General features: G+C 43.6%; 1 protein-coding gene across 1 annotated transcript; it reads left to right on the forward strand.

Annotated features, from left to right (window-relative positions):
* Window positions 1-25,091, forward strand: MAL2 (mal, T cell differentiation protein 2). The gene is made up of 4 exons (XM_060116481.1): window positions 1-132; window positions 14,069-14,239; window positions 22,233-22,388; window positions 25,020-25,091. The coding sequence occupies exons 1-4, from the start codon at window positions 1-3 to the stop codon at window positions 25,089-25,091; spliced, it is 531 nt and encodes a 176-aa protein (XP_059972464.1).
* The last annotated feature ends 483 nt before the right edge of the window (window positions 25,092-25,574 follow it).

The following is a 25,574-nucleotide window of genomic DNA, read 5'->3' on the forward strand; positions in this document are numbered from 1 at the left end:
ATGTCGGCCGGCGGAGCGCCCGTCCCGCCGCCCCCGAACCCCGCCGTGTCCTTCCCGGCGCCACGGGTCACCCTGCCCGCCGGCCCCGCCATCCTGCGGACCTACTCGGGCGCCTTCGTCTGCCTGGAGATTGTAAGTGGGGCAGCCTGGGCGAGGGTCGCGCCCCGGGTGGCGAGAACTAGCAGCGGCATCCCGCCCCCAGGCTGCGTCCTTCTGCGCGGCCCCCAGCTCCCGTCCCCCCGGCGTGGCCTTCTCCTGCGCCCCTCCCGGGGTCCTCCCGATGCCCAGCGCAGCCCGCACCCGGGCGACGGCGCCACAGCCCTGGCCCTCTCGCCTGGCACCTGTTACGCTGGCACCTGCTCCTCCGCTGGCGACAGAAATGGTCCCGGGAGAGCGAGCAGGAGGCCCCGCGGGGCCGAGGATTGGGGACTTTGAGAGGAGAAGGCTCTTTGGAGTTGGGGTACTGTCAGAGACCCCCGGCGGTTTGGCCGGGGGCCGCGCTGGGCTGGAGCGGGTGCCGGCGCTCTCGGCCTCGCCCGATGCTACCTGCCATTTTGTTGGGTGCTGCAAGGTGGAACCAACGACCGGGTGACCAGGAGGCCGCCAGGATGTGCAAAGAGGGGGCAGGAGGTACCAGGAAGAGGAGGAGGAGGGCTAGAAGACGTGGGCTTTTTTTTTTTTTTTACCTTTTGCCATTATGAGCGCCCTTTGGATTGGGGAGAGAAGCAGGGCTCAGGGGGCAGGACAGGGAAAAGGTGAAGCCCATACGGTGCCCTGGGCAGTGTCTAATCAAGTGGGCTGAGAATGGTAGGGTAAAAGTACAAACGTGGCTGTCAAGCTCCTCGCCGCCTGCGTGTGCGCCTTCTCCCTTCCGAGTCTACCTTTGCAACTCCAAACCCTCTCAGCGCACTGGTCACCCGGCCTGTCGTGCAGGCTTCTTGGGCTGCAGACGTGAACTTTTTAAAAGGCACTTTAATGGAGTTGGGAGGTTGTGAAGCTCACTGGGGAAAATGTGCAAATATAAATTGGGCAACCTGAGGTTGCATCGTGCCATGAGAATGGCAAATACAGAGTGAAACGTTTGCCAGTCAGTGACTTGCCTGCAGGCTGGCTTTGCTCGGTTTGGGGTTTTCATATCGTCCCCCTCACCCACACCTTTGAGTTTGCATAACCTGGATTTGGGTCGCTTCGGTTTCACTTTTGTGCTTGTGGGGCTGGAACGCCTTGTGACAATTGGTTTTCCGCCCTATTATGCTAAGGCACCCTAAGTTAAGTTTAGCTCAGATTTGAATCTGAAAAAGGAGACAAGTGAGTTACAGGCTATGACATCAGTAATCGGATCGTGACTGCGAGGCTAGGAGAAACTGGTTTGAGTCTGATCCCAGTTCGGAAGCAACTGAATGCTTGGGCTGAGGTGCGGGCATCCAGGTGAGAAGAGCGGGGAGAGGGTGGCCTTGGGTGGGCAGCCCCACTGTGGGGAGGGAGACGGCCTAAGACCAGTGAAGCCTGGGAAGAAAGATTTTATAGGTTCTGGGCTCCCTTAGTTCCGTGTTCCTCAGACTCCAGTTGTTTGCCTACCTCTGTTAGAAGTTTTTGCCTGCCATATTCACCTGTTCTAGAATTTACAGATTGTGCACTTTAAATGCATTCACTTTCTGAGCTTCAGTACCTTACCTTAGCCTCATCCTAAGCAATAAAAACATGAATTCTCAAATTTGATATACTGGTCGTATTTTTCTAATATTTATTCAAATAGATACTTATATGTTTACATATATGTGTACATATGTAAAAAATGTGACATACATATATGTATATATATGCAAAGAAGGCCTAGCCATGTGCTAGCAAATCAGATGCCATCTCAAGAGCCACCGGTGACCATGTGACACTTTTGGAAACTCCACCTAATTCTGAGAAAAAAAGCGGAAAGTGGTTTATTCTATTTCCTCCCTCCCACCCCCATATCTCTTTATTTATCTAGCCCATTGGTTAGTTCTCAACTCCTGCTATACTTAATTGCTTGGGCAGGTTTTTAAAATACTGTGGCTAGGCCAGACTAATTAAATCAGACTCTCTGGGGGAGCATCCGAGTCCATTAGGTTTTTTAAAAAGCTCCCCGGAGGTTCTAATGTACGGTCATGTCTGGGAACCACCAAGGGAGGCCTTTTCGGGGCTCTGTGGACAAGACAGCTCTCTTGCAAATGTGAATCCTCTCCCTCTGCTAGAACTTCTGCCACTCCCCATCCCAGGGGAAACCCCAGGCTCACAGAAGTATCCAATCCCTTCCTCTCGTCTCTTCATTTCCTCTGGCTTCTTAGCCCCAGAACACTTCTAGGATCCTTATCTAGATAGAACAGCATCACTTCTGAAAGCCATTTCCGTTTAATTTTCACTGTTTTTGGCCAAATATCTCGATAGGTTTCAATCATAGGCCTCCATTACCTTTTACTTGATATCAACCTCCTTCCTTCCCAACCCAACCTGCAAAAAATAAAAGGCCCAGAATATTCCAGTGAAACTGGTGACCTTAGAGAAACAAGAGACCACATGAGAGCCACACTATAGCTCCTTCTTGGCCCTCATCCTGCTGTGCCACTTAGAGCTATTGGATCATGTGCTTTAAGAGAGCAGAGGTGGAGGCCACCTTGGTCCCCTCTCTCTACCTAGAACATCCACACGGAGGAGATGGGCAGATATAAGCAAAGTAGACACTTTTGAAGCACTTTGGTCCCGGATTTCTTAATATCCCTCTAATTTTCTGATCCCTTGAAATTGTTCAGTCTCCCATGGCTCCTCTTCAGAAATTTCTCTCTAAATTAAACGTGAGAATTCACCAGAAGCAGTTCTAAGCTCTGGGTGATGTCCTTTCTGGGGACCCCTTTGTTTTAGCCTCTGCCAGTGTTTCTGAATATGCCCAAACTCCTTAATTTTGACTTTCTATAGAATCCATTTGTCCTTGCAATTTCTTTATGTCCCATTGCTGTCTAAAACTGAACACCTGAAAACTGCATCTGACAAAGATGCTGGGCTATCTATAGTTGACTAAGCTAATGAAACCATGATCTTGGAATTCACTTCTCGCACTAACCAGTAACTTTGCTCAATAATTTAGTTTCAATTTGCCTTGTTGTACCACATTCACAATCTCTCAAGTGTCCGGCATTTGTTGGGGAGATAATTCAAAAGATACAGATATTGCCAGCCTCCAAACACCAGGTAAAGTAGTTTATAGCACTGGCTTTATAGGTGGAGATATTGCAACTTCACATGCATGGTGTGGTTTTCTTGAGACAGGTATGTTGTACTGCTAGACACCTAAGTTGTCTACCTCTGGGTTTTTGCACTCAGCTATACTTACCAATATGTGCTTGCTATGAAGAGTTTAATACTAAGTTAGTTTTGCAAAGTGAAACCTTTTAGTTTAAGATGGAAAACATTGCCTTCAAAAGTTATCATTTTCAAAATCTAATGTTTTGATCCAGTGTTTCCTGAATTAATGTTTTGTAAGTCATTCATCAGGTGTTTATTGAATACCTGTTGGGCGCCAGACACTATTCTGGGAACAAAGATATTTACACTCTGCCTCGCTTGAAAGAGCTTATAACCTAGTTGAGAGGATAAGCCCCCAAGATAACCACCATTCAGGGAATAAAGACACAACAGTGGAAAGTGAACTATAGCTAAAGCACTTTCCAGGCAGGTGTATTATAAGAAAATGACATTGGAACATCTGTGCTATTGGGCTAAACAAGCTATTTCTGGTCCTTGTCCTCAATGAGTATTATGCACAAGAAGGTTGGAAGTAACAGTATTAAACATGGAAAAGAATAAAGGTCATTATTGAATTCAGTGTGTTTCACAGTTTCAGTATTTAGGAAACTGTCTACATCCCCCATGATATTCCTGAACATTTCTCTTTATGGGAGATGGTCTAGGACTCTTATTCACAGGCTTCTAACTGCAGTGTTTTGGATGCGACAATCATTTTCATCTTTTCAACAAATAATTAATAACCTGCTATGCATCAGGCCTTATCTTATGCCCTGGAAATAGGATAATTAACATAACTCCTGCCCTTAAAAGAAAGTCCTATACAGTAAAGTATAAATCCAAGAAAGAATTACAGTGCTGCATTTGAAGTGATAAAATTGGTTTATGGGCTTCCCTGGTGGCGCAGTGGTTGAGAGTCCGCCTGCCGATACAGGGGATGCGGGTTCGTGCCCTGGTCCGGGAAGATCCCACATGCCGCGGCGCGGCTGGGCCCATGAGCCATGGCCACTGAGCCTGCGCGTCTGGAGCCTGTGCTCTGCAACGGGAGAGGCCACAGCAGTGAGAGGCCCGTGTACCACAAAAAAATAATAATAATAAATTGGTTTATGAAAAGTACTATTGAAAAACAGGGTGGAGTACATCTGGCCACTGGGAAGGCCAGGACAGGCAGCTTTAATGGGATGGTGACATTTGAATTTAGCCTGAAATGATGAGTAGAGGTTCATTAGACAAAAGTGGGAAAGAGAATTCCAGGTAGAAACAAGGGCATGTGCAAACCCCAGAGACAAGAAAGACCATGGTATGAAGTTCTGGCAATGGTTGGTGTTTTTCTGTGTGTGTTTTTCTACATGACTTATGGGAAGGTGGCAGGTGGAGGAAAAAGATCAGGTAGGGTTCAAGGTGTGGTTTGCTGAGAAACGATAGGCCAAGGCATAGCATTTGTTTTTGTCTGTGATGGGGAGCTGCTGAAGGACAGGGATAACTTGATCAGACTTGCAGAAATCTTTGAGTAATAAGTTTGCTTATGAAGCAGAGAGATTGAAGGCAGGAAGATCAGCCAAAGGGCTTATTGCAGTGCTTTGGATGAGGGGTGTTGAGAACTAGAAGCAGGACAAAGAAAAGAAGCAGAGAAGAGGCACAGAGGTGATATTTAGAAGGTCAACCGCATGTGTAAAGTTTTGACATGGCCTGAAATGATCGTAGACCAAACTTAAGTATAAGATGTAACACAGAGGACTTACGCCAGAAAAACAAAATGTTAATGAAAGGATGATGGGGAAGGAGGGGCTGTGCAGCAGGCATGTGCAGTCATGCAGATAATTCTATGGAAGGGATTTCAGGTTATTTTCAACCTGCAGCTTTGACTGTAGATGGACTAACACGTAAGTGTTCAGCTGCATAGAGTTCTCTCTTCTCACCCAGAAAATAGATTTCGGTTGCAAAGGGACATTGTGTGTCTGCAGTGGTGAAGAGGGGCCATCTGTGGGTATGTTTTCCCTGCTTCAAAGGGGTTTTAATTCTATAGGTAAACTTTTTACTTTGCGTCTGGGTTAAAAATCTCCATCCATGTGAAAAAAAGTCTTTAAAACTTCATAAGGAAAAAAGTGCCCCTGCCAAAGATTATTTTCAGCAATCATTTTCCCTGGCTGGCAGTTCCGTAAGAAATAGAAAGAACTGAAACATGGAAAACTTCAAACCAAGTTGTTGAAAACCTTGACCTTGAGCTCCAAAGCAGAAGGTTAAGGAGAGGAGATTTGTCTTGTGGCGCCTGATAGAAATGTCGTACCTGGTGGTAGGAGCCATGGATGTGGCATATCTGCATTGATATAGCTGAATAGGAAAGACTGTGTAATGACATGGGACAGGAACCAGGCAGGTGTAGCCAATACCATGCACGTTCAGTACTTAACAAATGCTGTGTGATTGTTCTGTAGGACAAACTGAACAGTGTGAAAATATTCTAGAGAAACTGACTGGAGCCGGGAAGAGCAGCTTTGGAGTACGCCCTCTTAAATCTTGCCCAACTTTTTTTTTTCTTCTAGCATTTTATTTTATTTTTTAACTTTTTATTGAAATATAGTTGATTTGCAGTGTTGTGTTAGTTTCACATGTACAGCAGAGTTCATTCATTTACAGCAGATTCAATTATACATATATATGTATGTATATATGTATTCTTTTTTTTACATTCTCTTCCATTATATGTTATTACATGACACTGAGTATAGTTCCCTCTGCTATACAGTAGGTCCTTGCTGGTTCTCTATTTTTTTATTTTTTGCTATACGCGGGCCTCTCACTGTTGTGGCCTCTCCCATTGCGGAGCACAGGCTCCGGACGCGCAGGCTCAGCAGCCACGGCTCATGGGCCCAGCCGCTCCGCGGCATGTGGGATCTTCCTGGACCGGGGCACGAACCCAAGTCCTCTGCATTGGCAGGCGGACCTGCAACCACTGTGCCACCCGGGAAGCCCAGGTTCTCTATTTTATATACAATGTGTATATATTTTAATCCCAAACTCCTAATTTATCCCTCTGCCTTTCCCCTTTGGTAAACATAAGTTTATATTCTATTTCTGTGAGTCTATTTCTGTTTTGTAAATAAGTTCATTTGTATCATTTTTAGATTAGACGTATAAGCTGTATCATATAATATTTGTCTTTGTCTGGCTTACCTCACTTAGTATGATAATCTCTGGGTCCATCCATGTTGCTGCAGATGGCATTATTTCATTCTTTTTTATGGCTGAGTAATATTCCATGTGTGTATATACTACATCTTCTTTATCCATTCATCTGTCAGTGGACACAGGTGGCTTCCATGTCTTAGCTATTGTAAATAGTGCTGGTATGAACATCGGGGTGCATATATCTTTTCGAATTATGCATTATGTATTATGTATCTTTTCTCTGGATATATGCCCAGGAGTGGGATTGCTGGATTTTTTGTAGCTCTATTTATTTTTTTTAAAGAACCTCCATATTGTTCTCCATAGTGCTTATACGAATTTACATTCCCACCAACAGTGAGGAGGGTTCCTTTTTCTCCACACCCTCTTCAGTATTTATTATTGCCCAACTTTTAAAATGTCATGACTCCTCTCCAGGAGTTTAAAGTTTGACCTGAATTTCCTGTGTCCTATTTTATATGAAAAGGGCCATGCCCTTTCGTAGTCGCCATAGATGACATTCCTAGCTTTTGTATAATAGCTTTCAGAAGAAGTAAGGTAAAAAGAAAGAAAAGAGGCAATGACTTGTACAGTCCTTGTTGATACTGAAGCATGGGCACGCGTGAACATTTTTAACCTAGGTGATAACTAGTTACCTATAAACATGAAAAGAGGATTTTAAAAATCAAGGGAAACTATAAATAAGAATAAAAAAGGGCCAGAGCGTACTTCTCCCTTATAATATGGGCTTTCCATTTTAAGATTAATATCAGCTTGGTAGCCATGGAAGCACCAAGAGATGGCATCCAGCCAGAGAAGTCTTTCTGGAAGACATAGTACTGGAGTTTAGTTATCCAGCGAAAATTCTGATGGCAGCATGCTGAGCAGAAGCATGGACCAGTGTAATAGACACACTGTGTGCAGAGGATGAGGGACAGAGGCTGCAGTGCAGAGACAGGGTGGCAGGGAAAGGAGCATTGCAGGGGAGAGGGTGAGCTCGGAGAGGCAGGCAGGAGTATTCACCAGTGCTGTAACCACTGGACTGCAGTCACATCATGAGTGACTTTACACTTTTATGGGCTGCCTTGTAAACACATCTATCAGCTCTTGTATCTGTTGACTGAAGTATGTTCCCACTTAAAAACGTTCTTTGGAATACAAGTTGTGTGTAAAATGGAGTTATAGGTAATCTATTCACTAGAAGATAAATACTCTGAGCATGTTTGACACCCTTTAATCCTATTGTTTCATTTGTAGCACCCACTGAAACAGGAGGGGTTATCAAGAAGATAAGGTATTCTGAACTTTTGGAGGGCCACAAACCCCTTTGTGATTCTGATGAATATTGTAGACTGTGGCCTCAGAAAAATGTATATGCACTTATCTACCCAATTTGATATGATTTTGGAGAATCAACCCTGCCCCTGCCCCAAGCCAATCCATGGCAAAAGCATAGAAACCCTGCTCTAGAATAAACACGAAACTTTGATGGGGACGAACTAACATAATGTTAAGAGCATAAGCTCTGGTAGCCAGTTGCCGGGTTCAAATCCCAGGTCTAACATTTATTAACTGTATAACTTAGAGCAATTTATTAATGGCTCTCTACCTTGATTAACTTCTCTATAAAATGGTAATAATAGTAGTACTTAGCCCTCAGTGTTTAATCTCTCAGTGTTAATCTCAGAGGATTAAATTGGTACAAATAAAACCCTTAGAATAGTGCTTGAACACAAGACCTAGATAAACGCTAGCTCGTATTTCTGTTACCCTCACCAGCTTCGACCTCTTACTCAGATTAACTCTGTAAGCCAGGTTGGGAGACATTTTTTCCTCTAGTCTTTCTGATTTGTTCGTCCTCACTGATTTAAAGTGATGAAAAGCCCAATATGTAAGCAGTAGGAGAATTGGAAAGAGAGGGTCATTATGTTATACACAGAAAGTTCTAAGTATTGAAATGTTTCTCCTTAGGGCAGTCTAACCAGTCCTTTATACCTTCAGCTTCACTTACCTTTCCCTGGTTTCATTCCAAACGCTGACTGAAAATAGGTCAGAGTAGGAATTGGCCTGTTTACTTAGTGAATAATAAGAGTATACTAAGATGAAGGTGTCCAAGTGGTTTGAAAATTATTAGCCAAGATGTCGGAGGGCATGTTTTAAAAGCACGCCATTAGGAAATAAGTGACATTTGAAAAGAAAAAGGGTGTTTGCAAAAGGAATCCTTTGGGGACATAGGAAGACCATCCAAATAGGACTCAATCTGAGAAGTCTGTAATCCACGCGGCCAGAATCGCTGCTTGCTCAAGACCGTGGTTTCCCATGGGGTTACATATTTATGCCAGTCCACAGTTTCTAGTGAAAACATGTTTTAGCTCCAGCTCTGAGGGTTCAGTTCGGTGTGATGTGTGGATGAATAATACTTCCATGGCTTTCTTATGGGAAGGCTTCAGCCAAGGTACACCCTTCCGCCCTGCAGGAGCCAAACTGAAGGGATGAGCATACGCTACAGTAAGCCACAAAGGAGACCCGTGGGTTTTGGAATGGGTAGCAACTTAATCACGGCAACTCGGGATATATTTGAGCACTTGAGGTGTGTGCCAGGTTCACCTAAATTTGAGCTCAGGAGGTGAGGGGTCACAGGGGAAGACTGATACCTACTTGAAGACGTGTTTGCCTTTGCATTACCTGGAAGTTGGGTTGTCTTTTTGTCAGAGCTTGAGATTCAAAGTCATGAGCCCTGACTTGGTTCCTTACAAAATTTCAAAAGGTGGTGCATTTGGGAGTTTTGTGTGTAATTATCAGACTTTTTAGGACACCAGAGAGTGGTGGAAGGCCGTGATAGACAAGGGGTCAGAATGTGGATTCAGTTCACCGTGGCTGAACAGGAATTCCAGCCTTCTTCAGGGTGTGTGCACTCTGCAGTTGCTACGAAACGTTATCCACTATTTTCCCTCAGATTTTAACCATTTTTGTGCTCTGCGTTTCACTTCTAAAAACAGGCTACCACTGAACAGGGATGCTGATAATGAACATGAGTGGTAAATACTCTGAGCTTCGTAATGTGCAGAATTAGGTGAAGGGAATACACTAAGCATTGGTAATGTTATTAAAAGCTCAGTTTTTAAAGTTGGAGCTAGATTGGGAAGCTCAGGAGAAAAGGTAGCTCTTGGCCAAAAGCAAAGGTAGCTTATCGTGAAGTAAGGAGAAATCACTGTGTCAAGGCCCTAGGGACCCATTCACCGCTGTGACAGTCTTGCAACGAGGAAGGCGGCTCTGCAGCGTGGGATTATTTCTCTTCTCTGGGCCATCCTCCATGTTCCAAAGCTCCTGTGGTAAGGACGACTTAAATCTGTATTTCACGGCATCTCTGATCTAGGGATGTAGTGTGTGTGTGTGTGTATTTGGGGTGGGGGAGGCATCCATACACCTTCCTGCCTCCCCTGCCCCCTTTCCAGCCACACACACACACACCACAAATGGGGAAGCAAGTCTGTTCTCTTTTCATATACACACTTAGTTCCCTTTCCAAGCCTTTGAGGTTTGGGAAGGGCTGTAGTTTTGAGTCCGACAAGAAGAGTTCATCTCTACTGTTTCACATTAGCATCCGCTGTCACAGCCCTCGTCTGCCTTGAAAGCCTGCTTCAAAAAAATAAATAAATAAAAGTTCATGAAGAACCTAGGGGTAAGATGGGAATAAAGACCACAGACCTACTAGAGAATGGACTTGAGGATATGGGGAGGGGGAAGGGTAAGCTGGGACAAAGTGAGAGAGTGGCATGGATATATATACACTACCAAACGTAAAACAGATAGCTAGTGGGAAGCAGCCGCATAGCACAGGGAGATCAGCTCGGTGCTTTGTGACCACCTAGAGGGGTGGGATACGGAGGGTGGGAGGGAGACACAAGAGGGAGGAGATATGGGGATACATGTATACGTACAGCTGATTCACTTTGATAGAAAGCAGAAACTAACACACCATTGTAAAGCAATTATACTCCAATAAAGATGTTAAAAAAACAAAACAAAAGCTGCCTCCCCTGCCTACCGTCTAGATTCCTCCTGTTCTGTTTCTTCTTCCCTCTCGCAGCCTCTCTGAGCACACAGTGTTGAGCCCTTTTTATAGCACTCGCCACAATCTGCTCCTGAATCAGATATGATGGTGTCTATTTCTCCCTTATTAGAGCTCCTGGAGATAGAACCTTGCCTTTTTTTTTTTTTTTTTTTTTCTCAGTGTCCTTCTGCAGTGCCTGGCAGCAGATTTGAGGCTGACCAGTTTGGGGTCCAGTCCAGGTTTATTACATGTTATGTTTAATTCCAAGGGATCATATAGCCTCTTCTTCAGAGGTGTGAAATTATCATAATCTCGATGTCATATAATTATGCTTATCTATCTGAGTCTGCCTGTCCCTAATAAACTGTGGCCAATTGTTCTTTATTATTCTTTATACTGGCACCTAGAGTTTCAATAAATGATTCTTGAATTAATAGATATGTAATAATGATGTATAGTTCTTAAACAGTATTTAATGTAGCTTATTTGTGATGGGAGAGTAAGAAAAGTCTACCAAGAAGAGGCAGAGAAAAAAAGAAAAAATGGAAGATCTTATCACCTTCAAATATTTATTAAACAGTATGAAAGAAAGAGTATAGAATCTTTGACCAGGGACACTGTTTCTTTCATAGCTACTGATAAGGTTGTGGTTACATTTTTTTAAAATATGCATTATTACCCATGACTTAGATTTCCTTCCTAAAACTTTCTGGGTTGATTGTTCATATTTGATTTGGAATAAGGACTTGAGATATACCACCACTACTATCAATTTATTAGATTGGTGCTTCTGTTATCATTGCTCAAGTGATAATTTATTAGGCTTTCCAAAATGTTTTTCAAAGTACTAATGAATTGTATAGGCTTTTTTTTTTTTTTTTTTTTTGCTGTACGCGGGCCTCTCACTGCTGTGGCCTCTCCCGCTGCGGAGCACAGGCTCCGGACACACAGGCCCCGCGGCCATGGCTCGCGGGCCCAGCCGCTCCGCGGCATGTGGGATCTTCCGGGATAGGGGCACGAACCCGTGTCCCCTGCATCGGCAGGCGGACTCTCAACCACTGCGCCACCAGGGAGGCCCTGTATAGGCCTTTTTTAAAGAAACAAATTAATACTTGTATTTTTAACTTTTAGTGACTTACACAGTTTGGATATTATCTAGCAAGAGTCACATGATTATTGGTTTTTAATATTTGGTGCTCCAACTGTTCCCATATGGGAACTAGGAGTTTGTTCACTCAGCAAATATCTGAGCGCCTTCCATATGCCAGGCGTACCTGCTTCTATGATATTGCCTATATTGTGTGCGAGGCTGGGGGCCGGGGGGAATTGATTCCCATTTGCCTGTCGGTGTCTCCAGGCAGGTGTACCATAGCCTAGGTTTTTGTGTTGCCAATTGTAGCACAGTGCCTGACTGAGAGTTAGGAAAGAATTATTATGTAGATTAATAAATGACATGGGATGCAAGCCATTAGAAGGCAGCATGCTGCCAAGAAGATCTAATAGTTCAGTTGGACTGAAAGCCAGGGGCATCAATTACAGTGTTTCCCATCAACGTAACAAATCCATAGTAGGGAGCTTGCCCAGAGGGCAGAGGGGGGGCCTGAGCCTGGGGTGGAGCTCAGGAAGGACCTTTAGGTTGATGTGCACTTCAGGAAGAGCTGTGCATGGGAGTTTCTCAGATACACATGGGGAGGGAATGACGTTCTGGGCCAGCATCTGTCAGGCCACTCAGATGTGAAAGAGCTTTGTCTCCGGACTGTTCATTTCTTTTTCTATAATGTGAGATGTGAGGGGTTTAGTGGCAAGAGACAAGTATGCAAAAGGCAGGTTTGCTCATAAAGGTCCTGGAATGCCATGCAGAGGGTGTGTAGCCTTTATCTCTCTAGTGGTAGTATGGACGAGGCTGTTGCTGTCAGGTTCGTAAAACTGCCTGTCTTCACCCCTAACCACTTCTCCTCCTGTGTCTTCTCACTCACTCCCAGCTGTCCCAGCCAGAAATCTGGGTATTTTCCTTATCTGTTCTTTTGCTGTCATGTCCCACATCTGATCAGCCACCAACCACCCTCACATCTACTTCACAGTTTCTCTCTGAGCCACTCACTTCTGTCTGTCCTCAGCTCCTTGAGTCTACTTTACACTGTTATTGTGACAGTCTCCGCTGTGGTCCCTCAGTCCTTCGCCTGTTCCCCTCCAACCCATTGTCACACTCCAGCCAGAGAGAACCTCCTAAATACAAACCTGATCATGCTCATTCCTGCTCAAGGTGATCTGAGGCTTCCCATTGCCCTTGGGTGAAGTTCCTCTCCTTGACCTGACCTTCAGGACCCCCCACAGCGGCGTGTCCAGCTCACACCTCTGGCCATTCTGCACATGGTGCCCGCTGTTCCTGTCACCCTGAGCTCTGCCGTTCAGCTCTGCCAGGCTGTTTCTCAGCTTCCCCAAACCATCTTAAGACTCACCCCCCTGCCCTGGAACAGCCTTCTTTGCCCTCTGCTGCTCTCCCTGGCCCTGTCCTTTGGGTTGTTGCTTCTAGGGAGTGTTTCCTGACTTTTCAAATGTGGATTTAGAGCCCTCATTGTGTGGACTTTGCCCAGTGTTTGCCCAATTGTGACTTGTGTGAAGCAGCGTTTTAGTGACTTGCTTAATTTTCTCTTTTCTGTAAGAGACTGTGAATTATGTGATGGTCGAGACCATTGTTTACCGTTTTATTCCTAGCACCTGGCACAACGCCCAACAGTAGGTATTTGTTGACTGTTAGATCTGTGAATATCTCAAGTATCTCTTCTCATGCCCAGTACATAGAAGAGTGTCACTACATGATGGAAGATTTTATTGTTTACTGTCATGTACAATAGCTGCTATTCTATATGTAGGCAATAATCTCACCTGTACAAATAGGTCATGATAAGGACTGAAACGTGGCCATTAGAAGTGACAAGTTAGGAAGTTATGGCTGATCTTTGTTAATAGCCTCTCTGAGAAATGGTGAGAGCAGAAGCCAGTGGACAGTGGTTTGAAGAGTAACAGGAAGGAGAGGAGGTGGAGGCCCAGCAAAGATGAATTTGTAAACATGGTGTCTGAAAAGGGAAACCCTCAGAGAGGGCAGTAGTTAGAGAGGCAGCAGGATCAACAGAAAATACTTTCCTTTATTTATTTTTTTAATTTTTATTTTATATTGGAGCACAGTTGATTAACAGTGTTGTGTTAGTTTCAGGTGTACAGCAAAGTGATTCAGTTATACGTATACACGTATCTATTCTTTTTCAAGTTCTTTTAAAGGAAAATACCTTTAGATGGTGAAAGAATACTGAGCCTGGTCATAGGCTGAGGATGAGAGTCCAACAGGAAGGCAGGTGCAGAAATAGGCGTGGAGTCAGATCAGGTCCCAGAGTAGAAGTGCTGGCCTGCACCTGAGAGAAGAAAGCTCTCCAGTAGAGATAGAGACAAGTCGCTGGCTGGGCTGCAGGAACACGTGCAGGAGTCTTGGGCGGGAGCAAAGGTGGTGGTAAGCCTGATGCAAGCTTGTTCAGTTCTATGGCCCAAACCTATTCCCGTGTTTCGTTTTCCCTTTAGGTGTTTGGGGGACTCGTGTGGATCCTGGTCGCCTCCTCCAATGTTCCTCTACCTCTGCTGCAAGGATGGGTCATGTTCGTGTCTGTGACGGCTTTCGTCTGTTCCCTCCTCTTCCTGGGCGTGTTCCTCTCTGGCGTGGTGACTCAGATTAATGCCAACTGGAACTTCCTGGTAAGGGGTAGTTAAGTCTCTTTCAGGAAAATGTGAGAAACTTATAAATATCTCATTCTGTCCTGAAATGCTGATGCCCTGTTCTATCTGTTGCCTCTAGTGGGAGAGAAAAGGTCAGAGCACCGAGGCTGCTGTGCTGCCATGTGGCCGGCCTTGCTGGACAGCAGGGTCCCAGCTTGTTCAGTTCCTGTGGTGACAGAGCTGAGCCATCTCTCTGTTATTCCTTTATGAGTTAGATGACCTTTCCGCAAAGACTGTTTTAATTCATACGACAAATGAATCACATTGCAGTTATCGAACTATTGAACAGATGCCTTTGGGACATGGATGCTGTGCCATACATCTTAAGATTTTCCATTGATTCCTGCTTCAGAGATTAAATACATATATTCTTTTCAGAAAACAAGTAGCTCTGTATTTTACTCTCCAAATACTTAGAAAAGGAAAGGGGATATTTTATATTTATTTTCCATGCCTGTCCTAGACTAGCAAGAATTGATACGTTTTAAGAAATGAATTTCCGATCGACACTGTTTTAAAAATTATGACACCATTAAATTGGGTCAACTTACTTTCCCTTTTTCTCATATAAGATAGGGAGCCTCTTTCATGTTCGTGGTTCTTCATTCTCTTGGACTGTCTCAAAATGGTCCCCAGTGGAGCATGAATTCCAGTGCATGGTGGACAGTGCTTTAATGAAGTTCATGAAGAACCACCATTAGGTTTCCTTCACACTTTGGTGGTTAGGAGCTTAAATCAGACCTTTAGTCGGGCTTTACATATGTTCCTTTCCGGTGTGGTAGTACTTTATTCAGCAGCAAGGAAAATATTTGTTCTTGTCTTATTTGTAGACCATAAAGAGAACCATCATCCCAAATGTTATCAGCAGTGAAGTCTAAGCACATGTGGCTGTCCATTCAGTCAGCCCGGGGCAGATGGCACGGGTTAGTGTAAAGCTAAGGAGGAAGAGTGTAGTGTGGTGGTTATAGTAATGCACAGGCTTTGAGATTCGTCTGGTTTGCTTACTAACCATGTAGCCTTGGGCAACATATTGAACCTCATTTCTTCCTCTGTAAAAACAGTAATAATAATACCAACCTCACCAGATGCTGTCAAGGAATAATGGAATTCATGTAGTATAAAGTGCTCAGCTTTGTGTCTGATTTATAGTAAGTGATCAGTAATCATCATAAGTCCTTGAACACGCTGAGGCTTGCAGTTTGAAACTTTGAAAGTCCTATTTCTTAGGTTGCTGATACAACGTATTTCTGCATTTTTGCCTTGATTTCTCATTAACGATGAGAAAATATTTCTAATAATTACTCAAGTGACGAAGATCAAAAATCCCTATTTAAGTGACAAATAGATGCTTAATCTCCTTCTTCTAAATGCCTGGCTTTCCTAAAATAACGCATGAATGAATCACTCAATCCCTAATGTTGGTGAGTGCCACCAGGCTCTTTTAATATCAGGCTTGAAGATGGTATTTGGCCAGTATGTACCAGTAGTAGTATAGCCCTACTGGTACTTTGGTACTGGTTAATACATAGCCATTTCCCCAATCGACTGCCTCTTCCTAAGTGCTGTGCTCTCTCTCACCCTGGCCCTTTCTTTGAGACCTTCCTGGACCTCCTAATAGCCCAGCAACTAAAGAGTTAATATCTGGAAAAGTAGTGAGTCTCCAGGATCCTGCAGCGCTCAGCGTTCTGTCTAACTGGTTGATGCACACGCCTTACCAATGTTTAAATATTTTTCCAGTATCACTCCTGGTTTTATTAGACATACGTCCATGCCCTCTTCTTTCCTTTTGCTTACATTGAGTCTTATCTTCGGTATTGAGTATAAGCATTACTATTAGGTTTCCTAAATTTATTAGGTTTAATTAGGTTTTCTAAATTTGTATTTCTTTCCAATTTGTAGCATTGTATCTGATGTTCAGGCAATAAAACGTTGGTTTTTTTTTTTTTAATTAAACCACTTTATGAAAGGGACAATTGAAACTGCCAATCTGTTCCGTAGGTCACCTGCAAAGTTTATCTTACAGCTTTCTAGCTGGAGTAGTCCACTCTTACTGAGGGAAAAACGGGGACAGCGACGCACAGGACACAGTACAGTGGTTGTTATACCGATCTTGTCATACGGTGGACATACTTTGTGATTTTCTACATACTTAGTCATTTTCGACCGCATGGCTGCTTTTGATAGATTTTTAAATTTATCTTGTATACTCTCAGCCAGGTACATTTATGAGCCATGGAGTTGTCACCAGATGGTAGCAATTTTTAATTGCTGCATTCTGGAATTGTTTGACATTAATTGCTCAAAAAATTATTGCTCCACACCCACCCCGTGATAACAGTTTAATGTCGCCTGTATGCCGTGCATGAAGGAAGAATGCGTGTTGATAAAGAATTTGTTTTCTCTAAGTATTCATTGTGAGATATTACCTACAGTATGTATAGCTTCTAGTTTTTATTGATCATGAGATTAAATTAGTATTCATGGCTGATGTCCTCAATATTTTTTCCCAAGCTTTCTACTGTTGGTGTAAATGGTGAGATAAAAATATGATATGTAATAACATATATTAAGTGCTAAAAACTTGCCCCCTTCTAATTTGAGGAAAGCAGCAGATTTTAATTTTGAGATGCTTTTTCTTCATTGTTTTTATATGGACTGGCAATAATACCATTTCACCTAACTTTAAACAGATGTCATATTTATTTTCCCCTTTTTGGAAGATGGAGTGTTAAGGAAAGATATATATTAGAGAAATAAAAGATACCAAAAAAAAAAAAGGGCCTTGTACAATTAAACATGTTTCTTCCCTTTCTTCCCCAAAAGTGTAGCTGGCACACGTGACCATCTGCCTAGTGTGGAAATCACTTAATATTTTTAAAATGTCCTGAGCTATGTTTTCTGTCCCCACATTCATTTACCTATTTGACCTTACAGAAAATGATCGTTGTCCTCATTTTTACAAATGAGAAAACTACAGCTCAGCATGACTGTTGTCCCTTTTTCATGCTGCCATTGTGTAAAACAAGATCCCCCTATATACAGCATGGCCTTTTTTTTTTTTTTTTTTTTAATAGTTAGTGAAAGTTTGACCTTGAGCTGAGAAGCAGAACATGGGCTGGAGATAAGAATGTGGGAAAGAGTTACCTGCTGCTGAAAATATTCAAGGCATGCTTGAGGCTGAGTTTACTTGAGGTGACGACAGGTGAGCTGCACTCTGGGGTGCAGGGAAGATTGGTGTTGGGAAGATTGGCAGAAAAGCAAGAGCATGTGACGGAGACTCAGAAAGGGGATGGGGTCCTCTGCTAACGGGGGAGGGCCAAGGGCTTCGGACAGGTGGTCCATAAAGGGTGGTCCCTGCCCTGCAGCACCAACATCGCCTGGGAACTTGTTAAGAATGCAGATTCTCAGATTCCACCCAGACACATAGAGTCAGAAACTCTGGGGTTGGTGCCCAGTAGTCTGTGTTTTAACAAGCTCTTCAGGTGCTTCTGATACACACTAACCTTTGAGAACCTCTGGCTTAGAGCAAATAATCTGCATTGTCCAAAACAATGAGTGAAATTGTGAGTGAGGAAGACCTTCATGCACACATCCCACACATAGCAGGAATTAGAATAAGATGTCCAGGGTGGCCAAATATAAATGTGGGTGTAGCTCTCCAGTGGTGGGGGATATTTAATGAGCACCTAGTATATGCTTGATCCTATGTTAAGACCTAGAAATACAATGGTGTACAAGACAGGCCTGGTGGTGGCTCTCAAAGAGTTTGTTGGAGTAGACAGTGGCAGTGAGGAAACGATTACACAACTGACAGAACAATTACAATTATGTTAATGGCCAAGAAGGGAATAAGAAGAGTGTACATATCCTCTCTGGGCCACTGGGAGGCAGACTCTAAGATGGATTTAGAAGTATAAGAGTTTTTTTTTTTTTTTTTTTTTTTTTTTTTTGAGGGAAAGGGGAGGAGATAACACCTGCAAAAGAGGGAGGCTGTAGGATAAAGCAGAAAAGTCTTAGAGAGTGATAAAGTCTTGGCCAAATTAGTGAGAAGCTCCAGAGCACAGCCTTCCCTTTAAGACTCTTGTGTTGGGGGAGAGTGGCCAGGCACCAGTATCTGCTCTGGGCCATCACTGGCTGAGGACGGCCCAGGAAGAATGTGACCTTAGTTCACACACAGCAGCAGATCTCAAATCCACCGAAGCCAAAGCTGTCAGCTAACCATGCTCCTCGCAGCAGAACTCAGGTTCTTTCTGGAAGGGACACGTGTGCAGCGTGTGCCGTGGATGCTCCAGACCTCTGCTTGCACCATGTGGTTCCACTTCTCCATACGTGTTTGGGGCCTCGCTCCTCCGGGGTTCCAGTGTGCCTGTCTTCCTGAAGCAGAACTTAAAAGAGGGAGGCTAGAGGGACAAACTGCAGCCCCTCTGACTGGAGTTGGTCTCAGAGCCACAGCTGGTCTTGGTCACCTCCCCCCTCCACTGACCATTTTAAACTCCCCTTGTTCAGCACTCAGGTCTGCTGGTCTCCGAGGTTTACCTGGTGGTGTAATGCAAACCCTCCCTCGTGAGAGAGTGTAAGCCCCCTGGTAACTTTATCCTTTCAGGTCAGTATTGCTGCAGTTCTCCATTTTAGTCGCAGTTGGGCAAGAGAGTTCTAACAGGGCCCCAAGTAGATCACCCGAATTCCACATAGACTCCTTCCTGCCCTCCTGTGTGTCAGCAACCCTACCTTCTCTTGTCAAGATGGTGACGCCTCCTCTTGCCTTTTGATCCCTGAGCACAAAGAATCCAACGTACACAGGCAGCAGCCATAGCTCATAGTGCAATGGGATGCTTGCTGTATCCTCTAGCAAGAGTACATGCCCTGGGGACCAGGACCTCTGGTCATGCAGAGCCCAGAGTTGTGGGGACAGCAGTCACAGTCTTTCATCAGGTCAGTGGGAGTGATGACCATAAGAGAAGAAACTCCTTCCCCCCTTGGTTCTCACTCTTCCAATGAGGACACACCACCATATTGAAAACTCTTTTTCACCATGTCTATCACATTCCGAAAGATGGCCACACATCCTCACAGGGTAGTGCCTCCAGGTGTGCCTTCAGCCAGCCATCCTGTCGTGCTCTCAGGCCAGCGAGTTCTAGATGGTGCAGCATACAAGACAACTCATCGTCGTGGGCCCATTCCCACTCCTCTGCTGAGAAGTTGGTCCCTTGGTCAGATGCTGTGTTGAGTAGATGCCTATAAATCAGGCATTCTGTAAGTCCCTGGATAGTCTTGGAGGCTGAGGTTCTGCAGGGAAGAAAAGCAAATCCATACTCAGAATGAGTGTCTGTTTTTTTTGAGAATGAACCATTATGTCTCCCAGGGAGGTAGGAACTGAGTTTCATCAATTTGGTACCAGGTGTGAATAGTGCCATATCAGGGTCTCAGAGTCAGTCTCTGTTGCTGGCAGTTTCAGCATTAAAAGGCGGTAGCTGGGTCAGCTTTGGCAGTTGGGAGTCCGTGCTATTGGGCCTTGACATAGCCTCCTCCTCCCAGCCGTGACCACTCTGTTCTTGTACCCACAATGCCACTCACTGGGTAGCTAGTGGCAAAGGCTGGTTGCATCAGCTGGCCAGGTCATTTTCTCTACATGCCATCCCATGGTGGATACTTCTGGTGGGCGTGACCACGTAACAGAAAGGTCACACTTCACACTGTATGCTTAATCCCATATGTCCATCTTCCTGCTCCATACTTCCTTGTCTCTAAACTTGTAGCCTTTTTTTCTCCACGGCCCTGACTACCCTGCCAGACCATTCACCACTGACCACAAGTCTCTGTATGTTCTTACCTTGGGCTGCTTTGCTTTCTTAACAAAGTGTATGACATGCTGCACCACTCATCGTTGCATCCATTCGGAAAATATCCCCTAACCTCTGTCTTTCAAAGCCAACCCTGAGTGTGGCTATAATGCACGTGTAATGCAGCTGCTGTCCCTTTTCACCTTGCAACAGCATAGCGTGCCATCAGAAAAAGCACAGGTGTTTTCTTTCTCCTTCATCTGGACCTAAGGGCTCCCCTCCCCCATGTGGCCATAGGTGTGGGCTGAGGAAGGAGGGCGGTCCCATCCTGGTGGGTGACATGGGGGCCTGCACTACCTGCTCACACAGCAGACTTGTGCCCTCTAGCCCAGCTCAGCTTGATCTCTGATGTGCCCTTCCCATCTGAAGAAGCAGTGCTCTGACTTTATGAGTTGGTGGCTTTGATAGAACTCCATTCTTTTTTTTTTTTTTTTTTTTTTTTTTGCGGTATGCGGGCCTCTCACTGCTGTGGCCTCCCCCGTCGCGGAGCACAGGCTCCAGACGCGCAGGCTCCGGACGCGCAGGCTCAGCGGCCATGGCCCACGGGCCCAGCCGCCCCGCGGCACATGGGATCCTCCCAGACCGGGGCACGAACCCGCATCCCCTGCATCGGCAGGCGGACTCTCAACCACTTGCGCCACCAGGGAGGCCCAGAACTCCATTCTTAATGAGCAGTTCCAGATACTTAGTCACTTGGTGTCTCAAGATCAAGTGTTTCTTCTCTCCGATGGCCCAGGAGGACACCGGGAGCTGCTTTTCCAAGACGTGTAATTCCCCAGTACAACTTACATGCCTGACTTTAGAACCCCAGGAGCCTATGTAGTGATATTGTCACCACCATTGCCATGAGTTCCTTACTACGTCTTTTCCTCCATCACTCTAGAGTGCATAGGACCCAAAGGCTAGTACAGATAGCTGGATAGTATGACCCAAGCCATACAGAGTTGGGCGTGTAGGAAGTTTATCAGATGGTAACACCTATGAAAGCGGAAGGGGGAGGAAACAGGACTGGACAGGGAAAGCCTTCAGCACAGCTCAGTTCTGGTACTCCTGTATGAGACTCCTGTAAAGGAGGAAGGAGGCAAAATTAAGCAGGAGTAGGAAGGTGGTATTATTGGGGGGGATGGTGTGGAGGGCTGGGGGACAGGCTCAAGTAATTGGTTGTGGGAAGCCTCTTTCCGGTCAGAAACGCTACCATGCATAAAGAGTATCAACCCTGAGATATAGAGTGATTTCTAGGGACCAAGATGAGACCAGAGTGGCTGATATTCCAAGAGGAAAGAGGGTGGCATCAGATGAGGCTGGTGAAGAAGGCATATCATACCAAGAGTCGCAGGCCATGTCACCAAACGTTTCCCGTTCCTTTTAAGATGAAAACTTCAAATGGAAATAACAAATGGTGATTGTAAGGTGTATACTAATAAATGGTAAGTACCTGCTGTAGGAACTGTTAACAAAAATACACAGCGTTGTGTTGATGGTATATTAATTCACCTAAGACGATGTGAATTTTAAGAGTTGTGTGTCACATCAATGCAGCGAGAGATAAATAACTTAATCACAACTGAGTTTTGTATGAAAATTTCCTCTGCTTTTTGTAGAAGTATATGTTTGTTTTTTTTTTTTTTTTTTAGAATATCGGGAGATATGGTATTGAATTCAGTGGTTTCATAGACCCATAGTGTATGGGATGACAATCTAATGGATAAAAATAGTAATTGCTCAAAAATAAAATGATTATAAAATGTGTATATAATTATATAACTATATAATATACAATAATAAAATAGATTTATATAATAACTCTAACAAGATGTAATTAAATGCTATTTTACTTGAATTTTAAGGATAAGAATTCTATGGTACCTTAATCAAAACTGAAATTATATATTTTATTCTAAAATTCAGTGGATCTGAAGGTTTGCCACTGGGCCAATTACAACGTGTCAGTTGATTTTCACTGGGATTCTAACAGCTTGACATTGCTGAGGGAGCCAAAATAAATGGCAAATGCAGTTAAAGACTGTTTAAGTGTTCTAATTTTCCTGAACATAAACTTCATTTGAAATAAGGAACGGAAGAAAAATCTCTTCTTTTCATTGTAGCTGTCTCCCTTTTCCACCCTCTTTCAGGATCTCGCTTACCATTTTACAGTGTTCGTCTTCTACTTTGGAGCCTTTTTGCTGGAAGCAGCTGCCACATCGCTGCACGATCTACATTGCAATCGAACCGTGGCTTTGCAGCCACTCTTGAATGATCACCAGTATAACATCAACGTGGCAGCCACAGTAAGTGTTTGATGAATACAGTTTACCAGCGCTTCCCCTCCCCTGTCAAGGTCTCCAAGAAAGCCCTTTGGTAACAATAGTTTTCTTTAATAATAACCATCAGCATTAGACATATAATAGCTGTTTATCTGTACAATAACCTTATGAGCCAAATTGTTACCCCAGTGCTGTGGATGATGAAACGGAAGCACCAGGAGGCTGACATTCATGTAAGATCATACCTGTCAGTGGTAGTAGTTGACCTTGCACAACAAAGTCTACTTTGTGAATAGAATTAATTGTGCTTTCTACTTGGTGTAACTTCAGACATGGTTAGGGAGATTTGTCCTTCCCTTTCTCTCTCTAAGTGAAGCTGCCCTAGTAAACCTCTACATGTTTCAAGTTCTACATTAATCCCCATTTCATCCATCCACTCCAGTAGAAGTAAATCTTTAGTTTCTGAGTTTTAATGACAGAAACTAAATGCATGAGCCATTCATTTGTGACATTCCATTGAGTTCTTCACTTTTCTTTTTATTTCAATATACCTTAGAGAGAGGAAAACTCCTTTTCTCTAGTAATAGGTATCAAAAGTGGTCATTCATGCAGGGGCCAGGCAGCCCAGTGTGGGTGAGTGAAATAAGCTGAGCTGACTCACAACAGGGGAACAACCTCGCTGATCAGATCATCAGATGAACAAAAGCGTAAGCGAATTCCTAGTCAAAACAGAAACTCTCTCCTTTCAGGTGTATACTCAACATATAATTAAAAATGCACCAGGCTTTCTTTTTCTTTTTTTGATGGGGATCATTAGAGATAGAATTTATCAGAATTCCTGTGCTTATAAGGCACAAACAAGAGCAGTACTATAAACAGAACTGGGGGGAGCCACATGTATGCAGCCCCGCAGGATTCTGATATCAATGAGGATAACATAAATTCATAATCTGCCACTGCAAAGAAGACATGGAGGACAATTGTAACTACATGTGAGCAACTCAGAGTGTAGTTAAGATTTACACTTTGAGATTTATCATTTAAGAGTATCATTGCTGGGCTTCCCTGGTGGCGCAGTGGTTGAGAATCTGCCTGCTAATGCAGGGGACACGGGTTCGAGCCCTGGTCTGGGAAGATCCCACATGCCGTGGAGCAACTAGGCCCGTGAGCCACAACTACTGAGCCTGCGCATCTGGAGCCTGTGCTCCGCAACAAGAGAGGCCGCGATAGTGAGAGGCCCGCGTACCACGATGAAGAGTGGCCCGCATTCGCCACAACTAGAGAAAGCCCTCGCACAGAAACGAAGACCCAACAGGCCAAAAAAAAAAAAAAAAAAAAAAAGTAACAAATGTTCAAGTACAATTGGTGTCTTAAAAAAAAAAAAAAAAGAGTAGCATTGCTCAAGAAATTTTGAAATGTCCTGAAATTTTATAAATCGTGTATGAAATTTGATAGGGGGTTTCCCAAATTTGACAAACCTACACTGTTTGCATGTCATTACAAATATGGTATAAAACTGAAATAAACTTTTCTAAGTTATTGAAATAAAAATTTTGATCAACCACGGAAGAGGAAATACTAGATTTTCTCCAAGATTACAAAATCTCTCTAATGCCGTTGTCTTATGAAGAGCACACTGTCTTGTGAAAAGGATATCAAAGAAAGTGGGTTTCCAAAAATAAGATGTATCAGGCAGGTAATAAAACAAAAATATTGTTGTTTTAGATTTGGGAATATTTGTGACATTTGTCAGCTTTTCAGAATTCATGGTTGTTGTGATTTCTTGTTCTAATTAAATGTTCACATTTGTACTTTAAAATAAAGTGGTCATTCTCATTCAACAGAAAATGCCTAGATCAGAGATGTGTCAGAGAGACAACCAGCAGAAGAAGGGTGGGGAAAATAGCAGAATGGTAATTATGCTGTAAAAATGTTCTGTAGGTGGATCTGATATTCCTTCTCAGAGCTCTGGTTTCCTTGTAAAGGATTCCTGTACTACATATAATGTTTTACCATATTTAACTGCTTTGGTAGTTTTCTATGAATCATAAACCCCAAAAGGGTGAGGACAATACCTATCACTTGTTTATATGTACCAAATGTACTGATGTATGCATAGTTGGTGCTAAAGAAATCCTTGTTGAACACAAAGGACAGTGATTCAGAGCTAAATACAGACTTGAGGACTATCTCCCACACCAATCTGATGATTCATTTCTGTGGGTTTTCTCTCTTCAGCTCTAAGGTCACTTTCCATTGTCACAGAAATGATTTGCTACATCCTCAAGTCCTGATAGCTGCACTTTGCTTGGCTGTGAGATCACTGTGCAAATAGACATCTCATCGTGAAGTTTTGAATATATACCATGTTAGGGGTTTCACCACTGCTTAACAAGAGAGTCCAGTATGTGAAAAAAGGCTCAACCTAAGGCTGTCCACAAATGAGAAAATTATTAGAGGCTAGAATGTTTAAAAGAAAGGTTAATGGTGTGAGGGGATAAAATCATCAAGAAAAGAGAGGAATATAAACGATTTTCATTAGCGTTGAAGTATCTTTAAGTAGGCCGGTCAGTCTTCAGACAGTTGTTCCTTTGGATGAATGTTTTCTTCAAGTCAGAGTTATGAATCTGATGTGAATTGTTTCTTTTTTCTTAGATTTTTGCCTTTGTGACGACAGCTTGTTACGGTTGCAGTTTGGGTCTGGCTTTACGACGATGGCGACCGTAACACCCCTTACAAACTCCCTGCCTGTGTGTTAGTTTCATTTGTGTACTTTTTATGTCTCATCAATTTGGATACCGTTTTGTCCAGATATAACAGCATCCCCAAAGTAATTTGTTTAGTATATGGAGAGAATCTAAGTATAAGTTTTGGTTCATTTCATGGATGGAATTTTAGTATGATGTTAAACAGAGAAATAGCCTTTAGTTTTACAACTGTGTCTTTCTCTTTTTTTTTCTTATTTTAAAGAAAATTTCCCTTTACATCCATAAAATACACAGATATCGTTCATGAAAAAAGGGGTATCTCTTGTGTTTAGTTACTGAGTCACCTGAACCTTAATTTTAATAGGTAACTAAAACTCCTGAAGAAAAACACATTTCAAATAAACTTCCCACTGAACTCTGTGTTTTAGTGTCGGAGATCGACACTCTTTAAAGGCCCAGATAGTAAATATTTTAGGCTTTGTGGGCCATTCAGTCTCTGTCA

The sequence above is a fragment of the Mesoplodon densirostris genome, chromosome 13 (assembly GCF_025265405.1).
Source record: "Mesoplodon densirostris isolate mMesDen1 chromosome 13, mMesDen1 primary haplotype, whole genome shotgun sequence".
Taxonomy (NCBI): Eukaryota; Metazoa; Chordata; class Mammalia; order Artiodactyla; family Ziphiidae; genus Mesoplodon; species Mesoplodon densirostris.